Source organism: Cupressus sempervirens, chromosome 3, assembly GCF_028749045.1.
Source record: "Cupressus sempervirens isolate cs-2001-9-10 chromosome 3, ASM2874904v1, whole genome shotgun sequence".
Classification (NCBI taxonomy): domain Eukaryota; kingdom Viridiplantae; phylum Streptophyta; class Pinopsida; order Cupressales; family Cupressaceae; genus Cupressus; species Cupressus sempervirens.
In genome coordinates this window covers 1,001,473,154-1,001,494,590 of record NC_143120.1, presented here as the reverse complement: position 1 = coordinate 1,001,494,590, position 21,437 = coordinate 1,001,473,154, and the positions used below count along the sequence as shown (strand labels likewise).

The window sequence follows — 21,437 nt, the reverse complement described above, 5'->3', positions numbered from 1 at the left end:
TCAATAAAGAGCACTAGTATCAATTTTATCTTTCTGTATGTATAAAGGGTGTGAGAACCATTGCCAACCTTAATTGATTAAGACCAACAAAGTAAACAAAAGCATCAAAGTGTAACACCTTGGGTTGTAAGGGTGTCAAATATTGATCAATAATTACACAGAACCATTATATAATGTATGTACTATTAACACTATAAACCAACATGATCATCCTTAAAATTCATTTCATAGCACTTTTAGCAACTACACATGTTTTCACTACCACACCACAACCTTGATCAGTTTTTGAGATTTAAAGGAAAGTCAAAATCAAGACACACATTAAACACCTAAACCATCCATCCTACTCCCTACACAGACTTGCAACTAGAAAATACAATTTAGCCACACAAATAGAAAAAAAGGAGATTAGCATTATATAAATAATAAAACAGGTTCAAATATTCTATCCACCCCGTGACTTCAAAGATAAACCATGCTGAAACTTAACACTCTTGCTATGATTGTAATGCTTTGGCATTCATATATCATGTCATGCAGTTTTCTTTTAGTAAATCCAAATTACATTAAAAATGTATTCTGACTGTCAAATATATTTTATAATTTTCCACAACCGCCATGATGGAAAATGAGATTCTGTCTGTATATATAATCATCTTAAAACATTATCGTGTAGTAAAAATAACAGAAAATCTAAAGATATTTAATATTGATATGAAGTAGTCACCAAAAAGGGGTTTAGACAACAGACCTCTGCAACCCGAACACATGCCGCAATTTCAAATCTACCAGTACTACGATCTTTGGCTTCAATGCAACCTCTAGCATTCCTTTCTGAAGTTTTGATACGACCACCCTGAATACTTATGGCTTCACCTTCAGTGGCATTAGCCTGCATTAATATGTGCAAATATGGTAAACCCATCAACAATAACTACTAAATACTTCACATGTGACAAGAAAGTTACAAGCATGCACTTCAATCAAATCTACCTGTAATATGGAATAGATGACATGTCCTTTATGACTTCTCGAGTCCCTTCGAAAAGACGGTTCAGTCCATTCTGGTAAGAGTTCTGATGTTGTATAAAATGGTGGTAGCAACCATGTAATGGGCATGCCAAGTGCTAAAGGCAGGTTAGGTACAACCCAAACTGTATCTGAAGCAGTATAGGATACAGCCCGAAAAGAATTTCCAGCTGCACTAAAGTTGCATGTAAATGATACACTAACAGTAGATCTACCTCCAGACCTACAGTGAAACAAAAAATAATTTCTGAAATTAGAAAAAACAAATACTCTAGTTCAACAAAATACTAATATTATACTGTATATTAATTTCCATCTTTTCCTTGACTATGAACTAAACAGGCAGCTGCAGTAAATTAGATTACGTAAACTGGCAATTGCAGTAAATTAGATGGCATTACTTAAGGCAACTACCAACCACCAGACATAGCCTTTGATCTGAATAATTTGAAAGAGCACTTGCTATAATACAACGTTCAACATACAATCAGTATGTTGCATATTACAAGCATGTTACCTATGGACAAATACAGAATGTCTTTTGCAAGTTATATTTTAGTAGTATAATACCTTCCTACAACTCTAGTGGAAAAACCTGCACTCCCCAGACTAGCATAATCAAGCAAACACTGTCCCTTCTCCTTTAGAATTGATATTCCTCGCAATTGCATATGTCCAACTTCCATGTTACGAAAGCCCAATACCTTTGTAATGACAATAAATAGTTCTTAGCATACAACACTATCATAAAGATGATAAGACATAAAACCCAATATATATTGTAACTTACAATCTAGCAGATAATAGTAACATAAAGGCCATAAAGAGTTGAAAGTTAATCAAGATTATACTTTTCCAACAGTAAATAATTTCTTAGTTTCAAAACATTCAAACTCTAGGATAAGTTATGTAACAAACCTCCCCATCTCCAATCATCCATTTATAGTTCCTGCAAACCTCATAGAATGAAAGCAAATCACCCTACAAGGTGACAGAAATTAGATCAGGTGTTTGAAAATACCTCAATAAAATTGCAACTGAGAAATCTCCCGGTATTGATATTCAAATTACAAACAAAAGTTGATGCACCAAGAACTAAGAAATGGTAACTAAATTGGAAACATATCTGGACAACCTCAGCTGATCTGGGGAATACAGACATTTGATGACCAGCACCAAGTTGGGCCTTTACAAAATTCAGTCTAATGGATGAGGGAATCCCCACAATAACTTCAGCATATGCCTCACATATCAACTCTCCAGCACTGTTGTATACACAAGCTCTAATGCTCTGTATGTAACAAATAAATAGACATGCATAAGTAATTGCAATAGATCAATAACAAAAAACTGTGAAAATTTAAGATATGACTGCACTTTGATAATAAATCATTTATGGTACTGAATTATCAAAAATGTATATTACTTAAAAACACTTACAGTGTTGCCAAGAGAACCTGCAACTAATTTCCCTGAAGCATGCTCAACAGTTGCAACAGAAATATCCACTGTGGAATACTCCACAAGTACTCCTGCTCTGGGACCTCCACTCACTGTCAGCTGTTGTTTACATTAATATTAGGAACAGTGAAAGCATCACTGTTAAAAAGAGAGAGAGAGAGAGAGAGAGAGAGAGAGAGAGAGAGAGAGAGAGAGAAATAGGTAATACACGATAAAATAAAAATCGAATGAATCTTCACAATTATTCCAAGTCTTCATGGGAAAATATCCGATCTGTTCTTCTTTATAACAGAGATATTGAAGAATAAGTTCATAATTTTCTACAACAAAATTTGTGTGTGTAATGCAAACTTGGAAGCAACATATACTCAAAAATAAGCATATGGACACAGAAGAAGAGTTGGGACTTAAATCCCTCTGATTACACACTTAGACCTAATTAACAAATAGATGATCCTATGTGTAGCAACATCATCAAGTGACAAAAGTGACATAGAAGTAACTTTTGCCAAAACCTATCACACATTACAATTGTCATGTACATTTTTCATTGGAAATACGAAAAGGAGACAAAGAGAAACATACTTATCCAAGTAACCATCAACTATCTAATGAAGGGAAGTATATCAAACACACTGAGATGAAGAATTGGAGTGACAACAAAGGTACTTAACGGTGTCCAACCGATGACCCGATTCTAGTATCCATCATTATTCATATCCATACCCTCCTTTGTAGTCCTATGCACATCAATGTTCAAAATGAAAACAAAAGTAGATCTCCAATCAGGAGTATATGCATCTATTTGTTGTCTATTCTGAGAGGATCTCCTCAATGTTTTAGGTGGAGATTCCATCTCTTCTCAAGAACTTTCTGAATTATCAAAGCTTTCCCACTCTTCAAATCCTTCATGAGATTGGGAATCAACTTCTTCAAACTCTGGTATTAGATGAACATATTTTTTTCTTGCAATATTGTGGGAAAAGGTTTGGCTTCGTTATGGATAACAATTTCAGAATTTCTCTATAAAAAAACTCTTTTGGCCATAGTCTCCCAAACCTTCTACCCTTTCACATTAATACCATAGCCATAGTTCACAAACTTGGACTCAGAAACTTGATAGTACTTAGCAAGACCAGAATATTCAACTCAACAAAAACTCAGAAAATGGTTGACAAAAACTCATTAACTTGAAAGTAGAAAAAAAAAATCTCAAAAGCATTTTTTAATTGTAAAATTTAATTACGATGTGTATACAATTAAAAAATGACATTTGAAAAGAGAAAATGCAAGGGTTTATAGAAATAACTACATATTAAAAATGAATTTTACCCACCTATTTTTGTGTCCATCAGAAATGTGAGAGCTAAACTTGTGAAAACTCACTCAAAAAAAATAGTACTTGACAACTCAGAGAGTAGTCGTAGAATACAAACTATGATCATAACTGAATAAGATACATTTTACAACCTTGTTCTTCAACTTTGATAGCTTCTCCCTAGGCACATGTGAATGTGCTTAGAAACCAGATGTCTCAATCAAGGTCTTTTTTCAAACCATACCTGAATAGATGTCTTCTCATCAAGAGCCAACATAGGAGACTCATTAATTAGTAACAATATGTAGCAACAACTACAAAATTCTTGTACCAAGTTGATGTCATTGAGCATAATCCTAGCCCTCTCCATCAATGGCACATTCAATCTTTCTACAACTCCATTTTATAAAAGGGTTTACAAACATTTATTGTGGGTTTCTATTCCATGAACCTTATGGAACCCATTAAAATCTACTAAACTAGACTCACCGCAACTATCAATCATCAGAATCTAATCTTTACCAATCTAATTTTCTAGAAGACTTTCGAAAAATTTAAAACGAATTTAAAATGACTAAAGGCTTAAATTTAAATCTAAGAGAATATAAACATGTCCTCCTACATTCACTAATGAAAGATATAGAACAAGCCAACTTCTTGTGAAAGGAATATTAAAAAAACAAATGTGAAGTGCTCGCTAGTTCTTAATTGTATTTTGTCAAATGTTTAATGGAGTTTCTAGTTGATAAGTGCAATGATATTTCAACTATATTATTTCATCTTTCAATGAGTGAAAGTTCACAAATGTTTAACAAAATGCCAAATATACAGAAAAAAGAAAACAGTGATATATCTCAACCAAATCAAAATTGATAGCCTCAATCAATACTTAGCATACTATCATTAAATATTCGCCATTAACACTACATAGACATAGTTTATGAGATATATGTCTACCTTTTCATTCACTACAGCTATAGACTTCCATTCAATTTGAGTTTACAAAATCCCTATCATTAGGTTTGGGTAAGCAAGATCAACAATCACTCAATCTCCAAGTTGAGATTTCTAAAATAACATGTCAAGGATGAACTTTATCCTCTCAATTCTCCTTTTATACATATTTGGAAAATAAAATATAATATTATTTTCCATAACCTTTTAACTTTCATATTTTGACCCCAATAAAAGTTACTTTGTAATTTAAACTACCTAAATTGTATAAAAAATAAATATTTAAACGTGAATCATCCAAAAAGTGATAATATTTGAACATAATTTAATTGATTAATTATTAGCGACAGCCGAGGACTTGCATGCCCCCAAATCATCGATGTACTTGTCCCCAAGACCTCCCCACACCGGGTACTTGGCGTACATGAGTAACCCTACCTCGGCCTTCCACAACTACACCGCCACAAGGACAAGTACTTGAATTTCTATTTGAATTTTGTTTTAAGAATGTTACTATTAGTTATGTACCATGTTACTATTGGGTATGTACAATGTTCAATAGTTTTGGTTCATGTTGCAATTTTGCTATTTAGTATTTCAATTTGGTATGTTATATTGAAACCTCATTTCATAACTAGCATTTCAAGTTTTATATGTATGGTACACAACATCCCCTTGCCCCACGCTCCTTGTCGTCCTAAAATTGAGGCCATTTGTTCTCCCATCTTGAAAACTCATCCCAGCATCCTGAAATCCCGATGTGTACCCCAACGTTAGTGTTACATTGTTAATTATTTGCATTGAACCCCCCATATAGCCTACAAGAATCAAAATAAGCTAAAGGACTTAGCATATTTCTTATGCATGTGAAGGTGAAAATACAACAAACATTATGAAATTGTTAAGCCCAATAATTTACAAGATTTGTGAGAATTAGTGTAAAATTAAATGTTATCTTGTTACAAAATACTAACAAAAATTCAACTCATTTTTACAATTATTTAAACCCTCAAAAAGGTTCTTAATTTTTAGAGTCCTTCGACCCTTCTCACTAATGTGACCCATTTTGTAATGTTATGCCTTCAAATTCAGCCCAAAAATGTAACTACAAGGTATGATACCAAATGAATGAATGGAGAGGCTGTGGTCTGTACGGTGAGGGAAATGGTCGTACGTGCCAGTGGATCAAACTATACAGACGTGTGGGGGTGATTGTGAATCCATACGGTAGTGTTGTATGGCACTTCGAAGCCAGTAGATGATGGTCGTATGGTAGGATACGCGACTTCTAGTTCTATACGGTGACAGGAGGCAATTGTAGGGTCGTACGATCTCAGTGTCTGTATGGATGAGATGGGAGGATGTCATACGTTAGGGATGTCATATGATAGAAAGGTGAGGGCAGGCTGTATGGTGCAAGGTCGTACGATGGGCAAGAAGACCATACGGTGCAAGCAGCAGTCTATACAATGGGAGCAAGGGTGTGAAAAGAGTACAGAGGGTGTAATGTCATGAGGGATGGAAGGAATTTCAGGTTGCTCCACCAAATATTCAGGCTATGCTCAAATTTATCTGTACAAGTGAGTGCATTCGCTAGAGACACCAACAACGCCAATACAATATTGAAAACCAAATCACAAATTGATGCAATTATAAGTATTTGCAAAAGATAGTGCACGGAATTGCCAGATCTAAAACAAGTAATACCATGACGGAATAGGGTGAGGGTCAAATCCCACTGAAACCGAAAAGACCAAATAAGGAAGATCTTTCATTTTCGAAATGGCGAACAACAGAGAATCCCAACAGGAATTCACAGTACAGAGAAAATAATCCAATTTGCATACCTAAAGATTACCTACAAGCTATACTTAAATACTCGTCAGGAAACTTTCCAAGGGTGTACAAAAATAGCCGATGGCGACACAAACTATGGAAAATAAAAATAAAAATGGGTCTGAGATATATTAAATCAATCGGCCCATTAACAATAATTTGATAAATGATTTATTTTATAACGGGAACATTACAGTCCTCCAGTCCCAAATTTTGCTTGTCCTCAAGCAAATGCAATGCCAGGTGCTAAAGAATGTGCTCGCCCTCCCACGTCGCATCGTCCAATGGCAAGTGTCTCCAACACACCAAATATTCCTTTACTATGCGGCTCTGCAAGGTCTTCTCACGTATTTCGATGATCTGAACTAGTTCCAATATGACCTTTCCTTCTTCATTGAGTGGTGGAAGATCTGTGGCTACTGTGACATTCTACCCCACGGCCTTCTTCAGGCATGAAACATGAAAGACATTATCAATACGGCTTCCCTCCGAAAGTTCCAGCTCGTAAGTGACTTCACCAATGCGACGGACTACCCAATAGGGGCCATAAAATCGTGGCTTATATTTTTCTTCTCTCTTTTCCTTTAATGAGGATTGTCGATATCGCTAGAGCCTAAGATAAACCAAGTCCCCTACTTCGAAACTCCTCTCTATTCGGTGTCTATCGGCATACATCTTTTGTTGATTTTATGCCCGTTGTAAGTTTTTCTTCAAGTATTGCAGGACGTCCTATCCCTCCTGAAGCCAGTCCCTCACCCTTTGTGCACGACTGTCTCCCAGCACTATGTCGATGAAGGAGAGGGGTTCATACTCATACAGAGCTTTGAATGGTGGCATATCGATGGACATGTGATATGTGGTAATGTAAAAATATTCTCCTAGGTGTATCCACTTGACCCACGCCCGTTGTTGTGCCGAAACATAGTTTCAAAGATAACCTTCGAGCCACTTGTTCACAATCTTTGTTTGTCCGTCTGTCTAAGGGTGGTAACTAGCACTTGGGTACAATTCTATCCCCACCAATCGAAACAATTTTGTCCAGAAGATAGTGATGAATCGCCCATCCCAATCACTGACAATGTTTCGAGGTAACCCATGCAAATGAAAGACTACTCTAAAAAACAGAATGGCAACTTGTGCAGCTTGAAAATCTGAGGGGATGGTGCAGAAATGTGAGTACTTTGTCAATCTATCAACCACCACGAAAACAAAATCCTTTTGGTCCACCTTAGGAAGCTCCGTTACGAAATCGATTGAGATACTTTCCCACTTATGCTCTAGAATTGGCAGAGGTTGCAGTAACCAGACAGGTAGAGCATGTTCCAATTTATTCTGTTGGCAGACCACACACTCTCTTACATACTGCAACACCTCTCCTTTAAGTCCTTTCCATGAAAACCTCTCCCAGAGACTTCTGTAAGTTTTGAGGAAACCCGCGTGTCCTACCAAGGGTGAGTCATGTACTTCCTTCAAGATTTTCTACTTAAATTTGGATTCCAACACTCAAAATACCCAATTCTTATAGTAGATAATGTCATCCACCACTTTGTACTAATCATCCTACGTGTTGCCATCCATTAGCTCACAGACAAATGTGTTTTAGGAATATTCTACCAACAAATGTGCCTTCTAATCAGCTGAAATCAGGTTTAGTGAGCAGATGGCGAGTTTCCTTGACAAGGCATCTACAAACACATTCTTCTTTCCTTTCACATATTCAATGTCAAGATCAAAAGCCTGAACCTTGCTTACCTATTTTTGTTGCCTTTTGTTCAAGTCCCACTGCTTCAGAAAACATCTCAAACTGTTGTGACCCGTACGGACGACAAACTTGGGACCCACTAGATACTGTTGAAACTTGGTTAGTACATGCACGATGGCCAACATTTCTTTGTCGTAGATGAAATATAAGCATTCCGTTTGTGTAAGCTTTCTGCTCTCATAAGCTATGGGGTGTCTATTTTGCACCAGTACCACGCCAATGCTTTCTCCGGATGCGTCGCACTCCAGGATGAATGGTCAAGTGAAATCAGATAATGCAAATACGAGGCAAGTGCTCATTGCCTCATTCAACTTATCAAAAGTGTGTTGTGCCTTTTTGTTCCACTGGAAGGACCCCTTGTCAAATCCGTTCAAGGTGCACTGAGCTGAAAGAATCTTTTAACGAACCTCCAGTAATAACTGCATAGTCCGAAAACCCTCACAAAATCCGTGAGTGATTTTGGGGGAAGCCAATCAAGGATGGCCCAAATCTTCTCCTGATGAACTTGAACTCCATATTCGTTCACAACATGCCCCAAGTACAATAATTCTGTCATATCGAATTCACATTTGGATTGCTTGGCAAACAAAGACTGCTCCTCCATGATCCTTAGGACTTCATCCAGATGCTTCAAGTGCTCCTCCCATGTCCTACTATAAATAAGATCATCAAAAAATACCAATAAGTACTTACGCAATTGTTTGTTGAAGATGCGATTCATGCATGATTGGAATGTAGCAAGTGCATTTGTCAATCCAAACGGCATGTCCAGAAATTCATAATGCCTGTAGTGACAATGGAAGGTTGTCTTTTCTACGTCTTCCTCCCTCGTGCAGATTTGATGGTATCCGAAATGGAGATCTATTTTTAAAAAATAGACTACATCAGGTAATTCATCCAGCAACTCATCTATCCTTGAAATGGGATATCTATTTTTTATTCTTTTTTTGTTCAACACAAGGTAGTCCGCACACATGTGCATCATCTCGTCCTTCTTCTTGACCAATACTACTAATGACGCGAAGGGGCTAGAACTTGGACGAATCCAACCTTTTCTCCAATAGTTCTTGAATAGTCTTTTCAATCTCATCCTTGATTTTCTTGGGATGACAATAGGGTGTGGTTATGACCGGCTTGGCTACTGCTTCCAACTTGATAGTATGTTCAAACCCTCCATGACGCAGTATGCCAAGAGAAATGTCCATGAAAACTTTATCATGTTTACTCAAAATATTCTAGAGATCATCATCCTAGGGAGGTGTCTATTGTCCTTTTATAGGTTCCGACGAGACAATACAATGTGCAACCCACGCAACATCATTACGCCAAAAAATTGCCTCCATCCGATGTGCAAAAACTTCCTTCGGACCTTCATTTTCCATTCCACGGAGAATAACCTTCTTTCCATCGACAACAAAAGTGAAGTCCATCTGTTTGAAACTCTGAGTGTATTCATCAAGTGTCTCCATCCACTGTATGCCTAGAATAACCTCCATATCATAAAGCTCCACTATGAAGAAATCCTCGATCACCATGTGATTCGCCATCACAGTGATACTTAGTTGAGGAATAAGGTGTCTACAAGACAGGAGAGTCCCTCCGACAACTTTGACCTAAAATCCTGCCTGTGTCTCCGTAGGTAGACCTCTTCGTTTCACCAGAGAGGAGTTTATGAAGTTTGGCGTAGCTCTGCTATCGAGCATCACCATAACCCCTTTTCCTTGAAGGGTTCCCCATACACGAAACACTGTGCACCTCGGGCTACCAACTAACGCAATAGTTCCTTCGCGTTGTACCAACGGTGCAATCCTTTCTGTATGGTTCAAACTAACCATATTGGTGTCGTCATGATGTTGGTTGTCTTCGACGAGTGTTTCTTCCTATTCGTCCTCATCATCGGACACAACCTCAATGTAGTGTATTTTTCCTTTCCAAGGCATCTGTGGTCAAGTTCCCAAGGTCCCTTGCAGTTGAAACATAATTTCTTCCTTCGGAGTTCTTGTCTAGTAGCCTCGGCCAATGACGGCTTCCTGGGCGAAGGTTTATTATCTTTACCCCTCAGAACGTCGACGGTTTGGGGTGTAACTTTAAGAAGATGCTGTCGATGATGATGCCATGCTCCATGCCTTCTTAATAGCTTACGACAAGGTGGCAGGATTGAACCCCTTTACCCAACCTTTCAGTGGTTCTGTTAGTCCATCCATGAAAAGCACTATCCGTCTTCTTTCATAAATGTTCTTGACCAAAACAAAGAGTTTCTAAAATTTTGCAATGTATTGGTCGACAAATCCAGTTTGCCTTAGCTGTGCCAAATCTTTGAAATTGAGTTTCGGATCTTTACCATCAAATTGATCTATTAATCTCTCAGTGAATTCCACGTAAGTATTTATTTGATCATGACCCACGATGATGGTGTCGTGATACCACCATTCATGCCCAACTCCTTCCAAGTGTAATGCCGCAAATTTAATTACTTCTTCTGGCATAGGATTCAACTAGAAGTATTGGCCTTCATTACCCACGCTTGCACAGATATGGATCTGGATCCATCAAATGGAGACAGATTTATTTTAGTTAAATTTCTTTTGAGATCATCATTAAAATATCCTCGGTTTCAGCCTCCCGAATATCTCATTCGCAGATCTATGTAATCTTTGTAAGATATATCTTCCTCAAAATTCGCATTCTTACAGTCTTCTCTCAGTTGTTCTTGCATCTCTTCAAAGGTTGGTTGTTTCCCTCCGTGTGGTGCCTCCATCCATGGGGGAAAAGACCGCATGGAAGGTCAAGAGCGTGTTGGATGAGGGTTTAAGTTACCCAACACCGAGTCCACGCTGTGACCATTTTGTTCTCCAAATATTTTATTGTCTGCCAACTTTTTGAGAGTCCCTTCCATGAGTTGTTGAGTATCAGTGATCTGTGCCTGATTCCTCGCAAATTCTCTTAGTAGTGCCATGAGTTCGACAGTTGTTGGTTCCGGTTCGGCAACCATTCTATCAACGGAATGTGTCCTTCTCTTCCGACTATACACTCTCATTCACTATCCACAAGCTGGCAGGACCGAAGCTCTGAAAACACTATAATGTTCCACCTTCGAGTTTAGCCCAAAAACTTAACTACAAGGTATGATACCAGACAAATGAATCGAGAGGTTGTGGTCCATACGGTGAGGGAAATGGTTGTACGTGCCAATGGATGAAATTGTACAAATGTCTGGGGGTGATTGTAAATCTGTACGGTAGTATTGTACAGCGTGTCAAAGTCAGTAGATGATGGTCATGCGGTAGGATGCAAGACTTCTGGTTCCATACAGTGATAGGAGGCAATTGTAGGGCCGTATGATCTCAGTGTCCATACGAACGGGATGGGAGCATGTCATATGTTAGGGATGTCATATGGTAGAAATGTGAGGGCAGGCAGTACGGTGCAAGGTCATACGGTGGACAAGAAGACCGTACGAGGCAAGAAGCAATCTATACGATGGGAGCAAGGGTGTGGAAAGAGTACTAAGAGTGTAAAGCTGTAAAGGATGGAAGGAATTTTAGGTTGCTCCGCCATATATTCAAGTCGTGCCTAGATTTCTCCATACAAGTGATTGCATTTGCTAGAGACACCAACAACACCAATACAATATTGAAAACTAAATCACAAATTGATGCAATTATAAGTATTTGCAAATAATGATAGTGCACGGAATTGCTAGATCTGAAACAAGTAATACCACAACGGAATAGGGTGAGTGTAATGTTCCCGACCTCTTGTGAGTGAAAACCACGATAAAACAATGGTGTGTGTCCTACAGGAGAGTTTCATACAAATCCGCAAAATGTATGAATCAGAGAATGGTGGCTCAAGAAGTCCGTACAGGAGCCCTAGCTAGGCCGTACAGCTGGAAGTAAGTATACCATACGGTGGAACTAGATCGGTCATACGGTGGGAAAGAAGTAGACTGTATGGTGGAAATGGATGCAGTATAGGGGGGAAAATGGAGAAGTACGGTAGAATGTAGGTTGTGACACAGGTGAGCCGTACAATGTGAATTTGAGGCCGGATGAAATATCCTAAGGATTGTACGACGGGGAATAAAGCAGGCCGTACACTGGAAAATTACAAGCCGTATGGAGGGGTGAGGAGGTTGGTAAGAATGGAGTAAGATGCAAGGGATGTGGAAGGGTAGACGTACAGATGGAGACAAGAAAATGCACAAACAATGGAGAGAGGTATGGAGATATTATGGTGTCACAGAACCAATGCACAGATATTGCCAGTTTGAAGTAACCAAAACACAGAGAATAAATATATATATCTATATCAAATAATAAATAGCTTGCAACAAGAATGAAGCTCCGACATGCCAAATCCGAGCGAAGACTTACAAATAATGGAATAGGGTGAGGGATGAATCCCACCGAAACCGGAAAAATAGCCAAGTAGGAAAGATCTTTCACTTCCAAAATGGAAAACAACAAAGAACTCCAACAGGAATTCGCACTGTAGAGAAAATAATCCAAATTGTCTCCTTAAAGACTACCTATAAGTAGTGCTTAAATACCTGTCAAGAAACTTTCTGAAGGTGTACAAAGATATCCGACGGCAACACAAACTACGGAAACAAAATAAAAATGGGTCCGAGATATATTAAATCAATCAGCCCATTAACAAGGTTTAATTAAATATATTTATTTTATAAAGGGGACATTATAGTGAGAGTCAAATCCCACCAAAACCGAAAAGACCAAATAGGAAAGATCTTTTACTTCCGAAATGGCGAACAACAGAGAATCCCAACAGGAATTCACAGTACAGAGAAAATAATCCAATTTGTATACCTAAAGACTACCTACAAGCCATACTTAAATAACCGTCGGGAAACTTTCCAAGGGTGCACAAAGATAGCCAACAGCAACACAAACTATGGAAGCAAAAAATAAAAATGGGTCCGAGATATATTAAATCAATCGGCCCATTAACAATAGTTTGATAAATGATTTATTTTATAACGGGAACATTACACATTTTGTAGACACATAACATTATTTTCTCTATTGCTAGCTGAAAGTCAGCAAAGCAAGAGTACCTCTGGGTATACAAAGAGCATCACCATCAAAAGAGTGCAACAATCCTCTTTAGTATTCATTCCAACAGCAAAGGGGTCAAATCTTTAGATCTCTTCACTAAAAAAACAAAGAATTACTTCATTCAACGATGCTTGGATCCAACTAAAACAACATATCTATCCAAAAACTCTTATGAAGCACCATCAACCCTTTGACCATCATACAACCTCCACCCAAAAAAAAAAACTTGCATATTCAAAGCACTCATTTTACTTGTACGAAGTACGTCTAGGTTTCAAGCAAAACCAAGGACATGTAGTACACCATTGCACCACTTGACTCATCCATCAGATAATTAAATCAAGATTGTTCTCTAACAAACAATCTTTAGGTGAGCATGTTGTCCAAGGTACACCTTCTCCCCATCATATTAATCATCTTGTGTAAACCAACACTAATGTGAAGTCATATGTAAAAGAGGCGCTAGGATCTATCAACTACACTTATTTTGATGCATATGTAACCAAGGATGCGACAAAAACATCACCATCATCTATCAGACCATGGACCATGTTTTCACGCTGTGGGCTATCATTGAGGAGGCTAGGCACTGCTCTTTGAAGGTTTATTGTTGTTTTGTGGACTTCCGTAAGGCTTTCGATTTTGTTCCTAGATTGGCCTTATTTTAGAAACTTCATGAGATTGGGATCTCAGATATGTTACAGACTGCTAATATGAGGCTTTATGAGAAGGTAACCGATAGGCTCATGACTCTGGATGGTTTTTCTATTTCGATTCAGAGTACCATTGGAGTGAAACAGGGCTGTCCTCTTTCTCCTACACTATTTGGCTTGTATATTGATGAGTTGGAGGATTTCCTAGTGAAGTCCTCTCAATCAAGCGATGGGTGCTATTTACACTAGGTCTTGATCTCCATTCTCCTTTTTGCTAATGATGTGGTTCTCTTGGCCTCTTCTCCCGACAACTTGCAGAGACTCCTTGATGGTTTGGCTTCTTTTTGTGATTAGCAGCAGCTTGTGGTCAATTTGTTTAAGACTCGAGTTATGGTCTTTAATTGTTTAAAAATCTCTCATCTTCATTTCTTCTTTCAAGGCCAGGAGGTTGAGATTACTTTCTCTTATATGTATCTCGGTGTGAAGTTCTCAAGGCTGCGTTTTAGCTAGAGCCTAGCTATTCAGTCCAGAGTTAGTAAGGGCATGGGTTGCTTGACTTTGATGGAAAGACAATGCTTCAGACATCATTTCCAAGATATTTTGTCCAAGTTGTCCCTTTTTGACTCCTTGGTTCGTCTGACAGTCCTCTATGGCTCGGTGGCTTGGGGGCCTTCTCTTATTGGTTATGATTGGGCTTCTATTGAGAGGGTTCAAACGCTGATGTTACAATGTATCATAAGATGTTACAGACGCACCCCTCAAAGCATTGTCTTAGCTGAGTTTGGAGCTCATCCTCTCAAACTTGCAGCCATTTTTTACTTGATTTGGTTTCTTCATTGGCTTCGTGGCTTTATGGAGTCAGGGGTTGACCAGCACAGATACTCTTATCTAGCATACTGTTATTCTATTGAGATTTTGAGATCTGACACCTCTACTAAACCTTGTTGTCAGTATGCCCAAGCCACCTCTTTGTTGGCTTCAATTGGTATCAAGATTCATCGAGTTCCTGCTTATCAGTTTTCACTTGATGCTCCTACTCATCTCCTCCCGTCACGTCAGGAGTTGAACGAGCACGTCAGACAGGATATTTAAAAACAATTCATTACCACAACCTAGAGTAATCCCCCGAGAGCTCTTTGACCTAGGATGGCATACTATGCTGAGCATTTTCTTGTGAGTTCGGATGGTATTATTGATCGCCTTGCTTATCTCTATCGGCACTAGAATCATGCCTTATGATTTTCTTTGGGCTCATTCAAGGTTGGTTCTCACCACCTCCGAACTCAGACCGGTCACCATATGGATCATGTTGATCGAATACGTCTGTTGTGTACTTTGGCAAAGGTTGAGACTAAGTACCACTTCATTTTTCGATGTCCTCTCTGCTATGAGATCAAAAGGAAATTTTACTGCCTTTTCAAAGATTGTTCTTCTCTTTCGATGTTCTTCAGTTATATTGATCAGCGGTGTCTTGCACTTTATCTTCAAGAGGCCACCCATATTCGAGAGATTACCTTACAATCTTTTATACCTCAGGGGCGTACTTCAGTCCAGCTCATTACTGCCTTTCTCTACCTTGTCTCCTCCACACAATTTGAAAAGGCCTTCCAGTACTCCTCATTGCAAATCAATTAGACACTGCACCAGTCTCTCCAGGAAGCGATAATCCTACAGCGGTTCTACACGACAATCTATGACTATGGATCGTCCAAGGGTTTACCATTCTATTACTGACTTCTTTGTAACAAGGAAGGACCCTTAGTCATTTTCTTGTATTCTTTCTTTTATTGTTTTTGGCTTTTGTTTCTTCTCAGTCACAGTTGAGTGCTTCTACTTGGGCAAGCTCTTCTATTTGTATGCTCAGTCCCATAAACCTCTGTTGGTTTTTTGTGGACATTTAATATTATTATCTTATCTTATCTTCTTATCCTAAGAAGAATTCTCAAACTCATCATTAACAATTCCCCATTTCTTCTTTTACTGATCCCTACAATATCTTCTAAAATGGCTAGGTTTGTTGGAGTTTCAACTTTCAGCATTTAACCTTGGACATGCCAAGATGTTTCAATCTCCCACATGACTCTTAATTTGTCTCACTTCTCATCTTTCTTCTTGCCTTTTCCTTCTATCTACCAAGAACAACTATGGACTCATAATCAGATTTGGAAGTCTTTCTTCACATCTCTTCAATAAGTAACAATGCCACCACATAATCCGTATTCAACTTGGTGATAGTGCTCCCAATAGCCATGACAGGTTGGTCCCATAAATCTAACAAGACTACAACAGATTTCCATTGGTTAACTATCATACTAAAGCAGTTCATAAGATCAGCTTAAGATCCAAAATCCTCCATCCTAAGCGTCTAGAGTTTCTTCCTCAATCCCAACTTATTCCAAGGTCTTTTGAGGTTGTCTCTTTGAAAGCATTCTAACACAAAATGTGTCAAGATAAGATAAGATAAGATAATGATATTAATGTCCAACATTAGACCAAAAAGAGGTCTATGGGATTGCAAGATTACAAAAGTGAGGCAAACACTAGCAGGAACACACTAAGGTGTTCGAAAGTACAAGACAAAACCAAAACAACAACCAAAGAAGAGAGACAGAAAGAACACTAAGAGAGACTCAGAGTCTTTCTTAGGTAAAAAGAAATCAGTCATAGAATGATGCTCTTGCTGATGAGTAGACGCGTTGTATTGTCTCTGGCCACTCGCAAAGGAGTGTCGCTGGTGCAAATAATCGGAACAAGATTTTACACATCTGGAAGGCCCAGTAGAACTAGTGGAGCTAGAAGATCTTTTAACACCATGCAAAGGAGATAATGGTGTAAAGAAGGTAGTGATAAGCTGAGTAGACGAGTGTCAGTGAGGAAGCAGTGACTGGATCATGCTATCACGGAGCATAGTGGCCTCACGATGATAAAATGCAAGGCATTGCTGATCATAGTAGCTGAAAAAGTCATATAGAGAGAAGCACTCACGAAACAAACAGAAAAATCTCCCTCTGATATAATAATAAATAGGGCATCGAAAAAGGAAATCAAACTCAAACTCCACCTCTCCTAAAGTGCAGAGCTTACAAAGCCGCTCCTCCCTATCAATATGATGATCAGTCTGAGCCTGAAGACAGTGAGAGCCAACTCTGAAAGAACCCAAAGAGATGCGTAGGACATGAGACCACCGTCGAGAGAGGTAGCTAGGACGGACAATAATCCCATCAAAAATCTCCAAAAGGTGCTCCGCATAAAAGGACATCCGCAGGCGTAAACCACTAGAAGGGTTAACCCAGGTAGTGGTAATGTATCATCTGTAGATGTCAAGTCAGACATGCTCATTCAACTCCTGACGAGAGGGGAGAAGATAAGGCAGGGCATCCAATGAGAATTGAAAAGGGGGGAGAAGATCAATGTCAATCCCAATTGAATCCGGCAAAGAAGAAGCTTGTGCGTACCAACGACATGCATGAGAACCAGACTCGGCACTTGTAGTGGAAACAGACGAACAATATGCTAGATAGGAGTGGCGGTCATGGTCACCAGCATTATCCACAAAACCATGAAAGCGATGGAGGAACCAAACCAAGTCAAAAATGGCCACGAGACTGAAAGGATGAACACTGAACTTAGCAAAAAATGACATTATGAGAAGTGAAACTGTGACATCTAATGATGCGCCTTAAGAACAAAGTCTAAACCCACTCAATCAAGGCCCAATCAGAGCTAAGAAGAGAAGGGTCCCAAACCACAAACCCATAGAGTACAATTGGCCGCACAAGACAGTCCAAGAGAGATAACTTGGACGAGGTATCCTAGAAGTGATGTCTGAAACACTATTTCTCAAGCAGAGCAAGAGAACCCATACCCTTATTCACTCTGGGCTGAATAGCTAGTCTCATACTGAAACATGGACCAGAAAACATAACCCCCAGATACGTGTAAGATGAAGTGATCTCAATCTCTTGACCCTAGAAAACAAAGTGCAGATGCGAAGTCTTTAAACAATTAAAGATCATGACCCGAGTCTTACCCAGGTTAACCACAAGCAATCGCTGATCACAAAAGGATGCCAAGCCATCAAGAAGTCCTTGTAATCTCTCTGGAGAGGAAGCAAGGAGAACCACATCATCCGCAAAAAGGATGGAAATCAAAACCTTGTGAAGATAACAGCTGTCCCCAGGGAGCGAATACTTCAAGAGGAAGTCCTCAAGCTCATCAATATATAACCCGAACAAAGTAGGGGAAAGAGGGCATCCCTACTTAACCCCAGTGGTGCTATGAATAGGATTCGAGAAACCATCAGGAGTCCTAAATATGCCAACCACAGTCTCATAAAGTCTCATAATAGCGATACACAACATCTCAGAAATACTAACCTCTCTATGTCTCTCAAACAAAGCCACACTAAGAACAAAATAAAAAGCTTTGCGAAAATCAACAAAGCAACAGTAGACCTTCTTCGATCTGTGCCTAGCCTCCTCAATAATAACTCGTAGAGTGAAGATGTGATCCATAGTCTGATAATCTGCCCGAAAACCAGCCTGTCCTCTAGTTCTACAACCTTTCCTATCAAGCTCCACAGGTAGCATAGCATTAAGGGTTGTCGCATAAAGTTTGACAAACATGTGCCCAATCATGATGGTTCTATAGTTCCCCGGATCAGAGACAGGGCTGATCTTATGAATAGAATAAATCAGGTGTCTAGACCAGGAGGTCGAAAACCAGTCAAAGAGAATTTTAAAAAATCCTTTACCTTTGTATCCGTTAAACTCCCAACCAAACAAAGATTACTTCAAAAGCCCCTCTACCCAATACCCAAAATTCGAAGTGATCAAGATATGATACCAAATGAGAGTTAGGCATGTACACACACTCCCTAAACAAATCTTAGATGGGAGTATTTTGAGGATTTTGAGCTTTACAATTACAAAGAGAAAAGAAACCGATATCTGGGTTTATGTAGGAAAATATTTCATGAGAATATCCCCCACTCCAAAGCATAACAACCTGCATTATTCAGCAACGACCATGGTTATAATTGATTAAAGGCCATGCCTCCTACAAGAATTTCACCAACATATAATGCTGAAATGACTCCAGCAACATAACAATGCATGCACATCAACCATGTATACAACATTCCAAGAACACAATTTATGGGTAAATATGAAACCACAAATCAACACTATTTTCCAAAATCGTGTGCTAAATTCATGGACCCAAACCTGGTGCCCAAAGTACCTCAAATCCCAACACCCACTTTGGCCATAGTTTTCTAGGGTGTCTTTAGAAGATACTGTTGCAGCTGTGGTAACATGTCATATGTAACTCCTCAATATAGACACTGAGTTAACCATATTTAAATTTAAAGATGCCTTGTGATCCAAAAAATGTCCAAGAGCATTTGGATGACATTTGCTTATTAAATCTAGGAAAAATCTTTTAAAAAATTGTTTGGTATTTTCCGCATTTTCAGTGGCCTTTGAAGCATTTTTGGCTCCCCATTGCTCAAGAGATCCATGTCACATTTAGTTAAGCCTTTCAGCAACCTGCTTGGATCCTGTAGAATTGTTTCCAATGCTTCAAAGAACAACAATTTCCGATAAGTCAGCTAGATGTAAAACATTACCAAGTTGGTGTACCAAAAACAAATACATCCATAATTTAAATTAATGAGTAAATCCAAACGTAGGATGCAAGGTTGAGACGCCTTTCCCAACACCATCTTCAAATTCATCAAAAATCAAATTTTAGAGATGGGTAGCCAAAGAAAGGTGATGAAGGTCTCGTATACCCAGATGCTCGAGGGATTTTTGAGCTGCATCCATGTTCTCGAGATTAAAGAATTTTCTGCAACAATTTGATGCATTACAGCTCAAATGTAATTTATTTAAGTAATGTACATTAAAGAAGAGAAGTGAGAAAAGGATAGGAGACTATACAAAATAATCAACAAATATGTCACCGAGGTTCAAGAAAAAGTCAATAAAATAATGGAGATAGAGATTTTTTTAGGGTGGAGACAAGTGACTGGCTGTCTCCCATAGACATTCAGTGGAGCTGGAAAAGTTAAAGATTTGTGGGGATTTTCTAAATCTGAATACAGTCACAACTGAAAGCATGTTCCTGTTCCAGTCACAAAACCCATTCTTGAAGCAGTGATGTGGTATTTATTCTTTTATGGGTGGCTTTTATAGCTACAACTAGATAAGCATGGCCAAGGGGAAAAAATTGAGGACAAGTGGACATTTTTATCTCGACTTTAGTAAAGTTCTATCTATCTTTCAAAGGATTATCTTGCACATCTTTGAAAGATGTCCTTAAACAAATTTTAAGACATTCCTAGATGACTAGTCAATCTACAATGACCAAGAAAAGTATCTAAAAGCAATAATAAAGTGCATGCGACATTGTTTATTTATGGTGGCAAAGGAAAGCTTCTTCGCCACACTGTCTACAATATTGGATTAGAAACGAATCCTGAGAAGACATTAGTGATTGTAAGATGGAAGCACAGAAGGATGTTGAGGTCATTCCTGGATCAAACTGGATATACTAACCATTCATTATAAAATCTGCACACACCTCACATCTGCTACGCATGCTAACAAGTAAAGGACTTTTGTTTGTATGGTCATACAAACAGAGACAAGCATTCAAGCAACTAAAGGTATACCTTAAAAGTTCACCTAACCTTTCATATGTAGGTCAAAATACCCTTGATGTTTTATATTCAATACAAAATTTTCATCATTACTTACTTGTTACAACATACATTTCAGTATGTCTGCAAAAATTAAGTTGCGGTTAAAAAAAAAAAATAGAAAATTCTGAGTTTAATTCCCAAAGAATGAAATACTTAAGAGCTGACCACACGAGCAACATATCATTTTATAGGTTTTCTTCAATCATCAAAACTACACATACTAAGTACAAGAGTAACTATTCCAACAACCTAGGGCTTTTATAGATTTGTGTGGTGTTTCCCAAGGATACAATGTAGTCTAAACAGAGCAATCCGGAAACAGTACAAGATGGTGGGGTAGGGAGATACATGGCTGGCATGAAACACGTGAAATGAGAAGCATATGAATGCAATCACGTACTGGTTACATGATGATGGTGTTGAATTTTCGAACCAGAAATAAAAAATAGCAACAAGATGTAATGCAATAATTTAAAACAAAAGATAACACCAGAAGTTATCCTGGGAAAATTCCTCCTCACTGAGGGAAACACCGCAGCCCGCAAAATAGATGCCTTTATTCAGAATTCAAAGTTAGTATAAAAATTATTGCCTCTTATTGGCATGCGTTTTAACTGAAACAAATGATCATACAATTATC

At 38.5% G+C, this 21,437-nt stretch overlaps 1 protein-coding gene across 1 annotated transcript in view; it reads right to left on the bottom strand.

The window, feature by feature from the left end:
* The window catches only part of EMB3012 (embryo defective 3012), a 278,503-nt gene that overhangs the window by 112,281 nt on the left and 144,785 nt on the right, over positions 1–21,437 (bottom strand). The window contains exons 20-25 of the mRNA XM_089822791.1: positions 2,470–2,589; positions 2,165–2,320; positions 1,948–2,010; positions 1,600–1,733; positions 994–1,252; positions 752–892 (exon numbers count right to left, since the gene is read on the bottom strand). Coding sequence (XP_089678917.1) covers positions 752–892; positions 994–1,252; positions 1,600–1,733; positions 1,948–2,010; positions 2,165–2,320; positions 2,470–2,589 — 873 coding nt within the window. The remainder of the gene's footprint in view (positions 1–751; positions 893–993; positions 1,253–1,599; positions 1,734–1,947; positions 2,011–2,164; positions 2,321–2,469; positions 2,590–21,437) is intronic.